The sequence below is a fragment of the Cucurbita maxima genome, unplaced genomic scaffold (assembly GCF_002738345.1).
Source record: "Cucurbita maxima cultivar Rimu unplaced genomic scaffold, Cmax_1.0 Cma_Scf00023, whole genome shotgun sequence".
Taxonomy (NCBI): Eukaryota; Viridiplantae; Streptophyta; class Magnoliopsida; order Cucurbitales; family Cucurbitaceae; genus Cucurbita; species Cucurbita maxima.
In genome coordinates this window covers 3,463,817-3,470,005 of record NW_019272039.1, presented here as the reverse complement: position 1 = coordinate 3,470,005, position 6,189 = coordinate 3,463,817, and the positions used below count along the sequence as shown (strand labels likewise).

General features: G+C 35.4%; 1 protein-coding gene across 1 annotated transcript; it reads right to left on the bottom strand.

Moving 5' to 3' along the window:
- Positions 1-763: 763 nt before the first annotated feature.
- LOC111497254 (probable serine/threonine-protein kinase At1g54610) lies at positions 764-5,598 on the bottom strand. Its single transcript, XM_023148001.1, has 7 exons — positions 4,903-5,598; positions 4,352-4,636; positions 3,758-4,075; positions 3,126-3,347; positions 2,481-2,575; positions 1,985-2,090; positions 764-1,360 (listed from the first exon to the last, which is right to left on the bottom strand). The coding sequence occupies exons 1-7, from the start codon at positions 5,266-5,268 to the stop codon at positions 1,004-1,006; spliced, it is 1,749 nt and encodes a 582-aa protein (XP_023003769.1). The 5' UTR covers positions 5,269-5,598; the 3' UTR covers positions 764-1,003.
- Between the last annotated feature and the right edge of the window lie 591 nt (positions 5,599-6,189).

The following is a 6,189-nucleotide window of genomic DNA, read 5'->3' as shown; positions in this document are numbered from 1 at the left end:
TTTGTGTATATTTGTTCATCTTCCCATACTCAATGAAGGGGTATGTTTCAAATCGGTCGAGATGACAAGCTTATGCACACTTCTAAACAACATGTAATAACTTATTCTATGGCTATCTCCACATTGATCTCCCAGCATAATTCACTATACAACTAAACAATCTAATAAGTTTCTCTTGTAAGACGTCGGATCCTACTACATTTGATTGTCAAGAAAACTCATAGGATATTAAATTCTAGATACGTGACCACCGTAAATGCAATAAACAGTTCATAATGAGCATCTAGCATGAGTGTAGTAAAATAAATGTATTACATATATGACCTAGCATGGATGTAGCAAGCTTGGAATGAGCTCATGAGTTAAAAAAATAAATAAAATATCATCAAATTCTAAATGATGACATGCTTTAGAGATCAGAAAAATAGAGAGGTCCCATAACATCTCCAGCAGCCATAACAGAGGTTTAGATTTGGATGTAATGGATTATCCACAAGAAGTTTACGGGCTTCTCCTACACTATCAAGTACTGGCATCCAATATAGACGCAAGTCTTTTTACACCTCTATCCTTGGATTTAAAAAACTTCATCAAAAGCCAAAAAAAAACTGAAAAAAAACAAAGAACAATTGCATTTTCCCTCTTAAATAAATCCGAACTGAAGTTCTTCCGCCATATTAATCAAACAGTGTCCTTTTGGGGTCAATGAAGACACCGTATCAATCAAACAGTGTCTGAAGGGGAACAGAGCAGAACAATATATACCCCATGTCTTTTGGGGTAAAAAAAACTGATTATTATGATTTTGTGTAATGAGTGACAAATAAAATAGTCCGCAACAAGCATGGATTTCTTTATATCACAGTATTCATGAAAGGTACTTTGAGAACACCCTACCCCAACTCTCTCTCACTCCCTAGAAAGGGAAATAAAACATTTTATTTGGTAAATGAGGCATAAAATAACAAATTTGGCTTACTTAAAGACCATTTTTAATAGACTACTATTCTCTACCTGTTTGATAGTGCATTGATTGCTTATCAAGATAAAGGCTGCGAAGGTCCAGTGTAGAAATAGACCTTTGATAGTAAGTCAGTGCACTACCCTCTTTGGGGTTGATGATGTCTGTGATGGAGGCCTGCAAGAGGGTAGAAGCCTGCAAGAGGTTCGGGTTTTTTATGTTCTTAACAGCATTAGGATGACCTTCGGTTCTGGGGGATCTTTTCCCATGTGATTGAAGAATTGGAGAAAGGGACATCTGTATGTTCTTTACATGCTTAAATGATTTAATACTTGAAGAAACACTGCTTGAGCTGCTCCCCGTTCCTCGGCCATAAGTGCTCGGCTGTGTACTACTCTCCTGAAATTTCAAAAGTGTCGGTTTTTTCCTCTTTAAGTTCCAACTTAGGTATAAGTAGAAGTACAGGTTCAACAAAAGAAAATGTCTTCAAATGATCCATTTTGTTTGGGGTGAGCTTAGCCAAGAACGAGAAGATAGCCCCTACCGGATGGTCAGGTGAGCAATGCATTAGAAAATTTTTAGAAGTCAAATAATCATTTAAGATGGGTGTTTATTTGGAAAGAACAACTGGGTTGAAGCAAATTAAATCAAACAAAGAAGGAAGGAAACACCCCTTCATGATTATAATTCACCATAAACTAACAAATATACCTTCACAAGTGTGCATGTAATGGCTTGGGCGTATTGATCTACAGGAATTTTTTTATGAAAACAAACGGTGGTCTACTGGCAAGTTTATATCTTATATCATCTATTTACTAGGTAAAATTGAATGTTTCAAATCTACTTCCACTCATCCAGATCTCATTAATGCATAGAAAATTTTATACGGCAGTCCCCAAATTTATATCATAGTAGAATCTGACATAACGAAAATGAATGGCTATTCAAGCAGAGGTTTGAAGAAAAAATCCACATAGCAATTGATCTTACTGGAAAGTAAAATAAAATGGAGAACACTACCTCTTTCAAAGATTCGGAATCCCTAGCTTTTGTTGCATTAGCTACTTGCTGAGATCCAAGATGTGCTTGAGAATGAGATGAGCGCATCTTTCTTGAGCTCCTTTGCCTAAAAGATGGAGACATAAAAGTTCTTGCACATTAGTAGAGAGTTTCTACTGCCCTGATTATGCTACCAATGTTTCAAGTGAGTACAGAAAGGTTAAATGCTATAATTCAAGAGAATAATATTTGCTTCTTAACGCATCGAGCATTTTCCGTTTCACCCTCGAAGTAAGTAGGGTCATGGGAAAAAAAAAATGCCAATATGCTTCTTAAGGAACTTTTGGGCACTGTGACAAAATTTAAATGAACAGAGATTTAAGAATTGGTTGATATTTTGTTGTTCCTGCAAGTATAAGCTGACCAAACAAAAATTGAAATGGATGATAAGAAAGAACAGGTTCGCTCATTCACATAATAAAGGGAGTATTATCACATTCAGAACCGAGAAGCATACTTCTTCCTACTACTGGTTTTAGCTGGCTCATCCTCCATGTGGAAAATCACAGGTAGATCTGAGAGTTCACATGCCGGTGGATATGAGCTAAAGAACTGAAAGCAAAAGATAGCTATGAGAATAACATATTAAAGCACTTTATCATGTAGAACAGGAAAGAAATGGAAGGGTTGACAAACCTTCTGCCTAATGTCTTATTATGATTTTCAAGGTGATATATAGCTGTACAATATTTGAGTTAAGGCAGCCTAGGGTATTAACATTTTTATTATAGGCCTTTTATCAATCCAAGAGACAATATGTCAAACCAAGGTTGAAAGTTACTGAGATTTCATGGCTGATCGGCCCATGAAAAGAGTTCAGTTCAAGACAATAGTGACCTCACTTGATTGCTTTCTTGCTGTATGCTTACCATTTTTTAATGATAAATGTTATTGGTAAAAGTTTCCTTATTTTCTCCCCTCTACGTTACTAAGATATAAGATTTTAAAATATCGTCAGAAGTAAAGTCCACCTAGATATCAATGAAACATAAAAGGAACAAGTTTGAAGCAAAAATATATAGTTCTTAATTTGTTTCCATTAAATTAACTAAATAAATCTTTACCACAAAAAAATTATAAAAGATTTGAAATTTATACTTACCTCGCTTTGAAGAGCAGACGAAGTAGTGCCACGACGTGCTGGGTCTAATGAGAGAAGTGTAGTTATGAGACGAAAGGAAGGTGTAGAAAAACCTGAAAAAGCCTCTGGGAAACCAGGTTGATAATTTTGTGGTGGGCAGAAGCTTGCAGGTAGCTTCATTTTGTCCCAATAATCCTTGGGGGGTGAACCACAAAGCTTCCAGATTTTATGAAGTTGTTCAACCTGAAAAGAGATGAAATTATATGAATTCGTTTCCTGTAAATATCATTGATGAAAATCCTCAGAGAAAGAAACCAATCTAAAATAGTCTAACAGGATGGAGCATTGTAGTATAGTATAGATCTATGAACCATTATGATTTCGTCATATTTCACTCTGACGATTCTGAAGATGGAATGGAAGCATTGCAACAGAAAGTGGAAAAACACACAAAAGATAAACTGAGATGAGAAGTAATCCAAGAAGTCCAAAAGGGTATGGGGATTCAAGTTTGCGACTAGATCATTCTTGAGAAGGAACTAGTGGCTATAAATGAAACATAAGTGAGAATAACAAGAAAAAGTAAAACTCTCTTAAAAGTGTTCAGTACCTAAATATCTAAGTTCCACAGGTTGTGTTTAGAAAGTCTCTACCTCTGTTCTCCCTGGCAAAATTGGCTTTCCAAGAAACATCTCAGCTAGAAGGCAACCTGCACTCCACAGATCAATACCAACTCCATAATCTGTAGAGCCTAACAGCAACTCAGGAGCTCTATACCAGAGAGTAACAACTCGGTTTGTGAAAGGACGTCTTCTTTTCGGAATGAAAAAATTGGCTAGCCCAAAATCTGCAATTTTTAGCATCCCACTTTTATCGATCAACAAGTTGGAAGGCTTAATATCTCGGTGTAAAACTCCCCTTTCATGACAATGCTGAAGACCAGATAGTAGTTGCTGCATATAGGCCTTGACCTGGAAAATGGCAAGCAATTTCAAGCACATTCATACATACCATACCAGAAAGAATAAGAACCTTACCCAGAAAAAAAAATTCATGTTGTGCAAAACCAGCAAAGTTGCATTCATGTTAAATGCATAATTGTAGAATAATGCTTAATCTTCCTATTAAAAGTAGAAAGTCACTTCTTGTCTTGTTCAATGCTAAAACATTTTCTACCTCAGGTCGATCGATTACCACGATAAATTAGTAGTTATTGACCCATTGTTCTAAAACTGGCTAATCTATACCTGAGCTTCGCTGAGCTTCCTACTGAAACGAGAGATTATTCCAGTCAAGTCAGACATCATAAAATCAAATACTAGATAAAGGCTGTAAGGCATTCTTGATGTGACTATCCCTTCAAGCTTGATGACATTGGGATGGTTCAGCTTCTGCAACGCCATGATTTCTCTTGCCATAAATTTGATACTATCAGAATCCGACGTATCGAATCGAACTTTTTTCAAGGCAACAATCTTTCCAGTGTCCCTGTCTCGAGCTTTATACACATTGCTGTATGTCCCTCCACCTACCTATAAACCCAGACATGAAATTTAAACGAATTTAAATGATTGACGAATAAAGAGTACACAATTTTTTTCCTGTTGCAGAGTTTCATTCTTCACACTTTCTCAATAGTCGTGAAGTCCTTTCTATCCTTAAAACAAGGAATTCAATGTAACAATAAACAATCTCAAATGGCAATATGTCAAAAGATTAAGCACAGTTTGCAACATTTAATCATATTCAAAACGATGAAGCATGAGCGAAAGAGAATCAAAATGAAAATAACACTAACCTTAGCCAATTTATCATATGAATCGGCACCCTTCGGTACCAAACCAGCCAAAGCTTCTCTAGGAACATTTTCAACCAGCCACTTCGGCCAACCATCCACAAGCTCTTCTCCTCCAACATTTTCAGATACACCGATCCTCTTCGAAGCATTCCCAACATCACCGATCTTCTCCTTCGTTTCGAGATAAACGACTTTCCTAACTCCACCATCATTCACAACTGCCGAGCTTCTCGCAACCTTTCCGGACCGACTCGTATCGACGGTATTCCTCCGACTTCCTCCGGCGACGTAAGTGCGTTCCGGATTGAACTTCCGAACGCCACTATTTGGCGAGTACTCGAAGGATCTTGACTGAACGCACCCCATCCGTTGTCAATAACAAAATCCACCACCGTCTGATGCGAATCAAAGTTTCGGTGAAAGCTAGGCAGCATAATGATGAAATAATGGGGATATTGAAGAATGTATAATAGGGATATTCCAGTTCATGAATCTGGAAAACGGATTGTGATGATACCATCGTCCGGACGCCGGCAGGTTTTGGAATTTTGCTGAAAGAGAAGATGATTGTATGGTTTTTGTCTGGATTGAATTGGAGGTTTTCAGATGTCCGATCCGAAGCAGTGTTGGTGGAGAGAGAAAGAGAGAGAGCAGAATGAATCGTACAAATATGGCGGGTGAAACGTAAGCAACAGTTAGAAACATTCCATTGCTTGCAACTTCTTCAAATAATAATAATGATAATAATAAATAATTTTATCATTTAATTTTAAATTTGACTTTAATTTCCAAACGAAGAAAATAAAAGTAATAAATCACTTTGGCCAAAAATAAATATCGATTTTTTATTATTTAATAATTTATATTTTGTGACATATAAAAATCATATGCATAAGAACTGAATTGATTCTCCATAAAAGTTAAGAAATCAAATTGATTTATAACAAAATTAAATAAATAAATATTAATAATTTCGTTATTGGAATCATAATTATTCTATATGTTATTGATTCTAAATGTACTATGGGCATATAATTGTATATTAATACAAATATTTAAAGCTCTTTTTTCATTAATTTTAAAATTGCAATGATCACGACATTTTTTTTTTCCTGGAATTAAAATATATTTTTTGAAAGTTTAAAAGTAAAAAGAGAAATAAGTTGAAATTTTTAAAACTAAAATAGACACCAATTTTCAAAATGTTATAGTTTTAAAGATATATTGAAATGTATAAAATTTCCATAAATATGGGATATAATTTTAATTGTTTATATAAAATTTAAT

What these genes read in the sequence shown, in the direction of transcription:
- LOC111497254 (XM_023148001.1), bottom strand. Translation starts at nt 5,268, where the DNA reads ATGGGGTGCGTTCAGTCAAGATCCTTCGAGTACTCGCCAAATAGTGGC. An exon ending in GGAAGCTCAGCGAAGCTCAG is followed by an intron (nt 4,076 to 4,351) that starts GTATAGATTAGC and finishes GCCATTTTCCAG; the next exon opens with GTCAAGGCCTATATGCAGCA. An exon ending in TTTTGCCAGGGAGAACAGAG is followed by an intron (nt 3,348 to 3,757) that starts GTAGAGACTTTC and finishes ATCTCTTTTCAG; the next exon opens with GTTGAACAACTTCATAAAAT.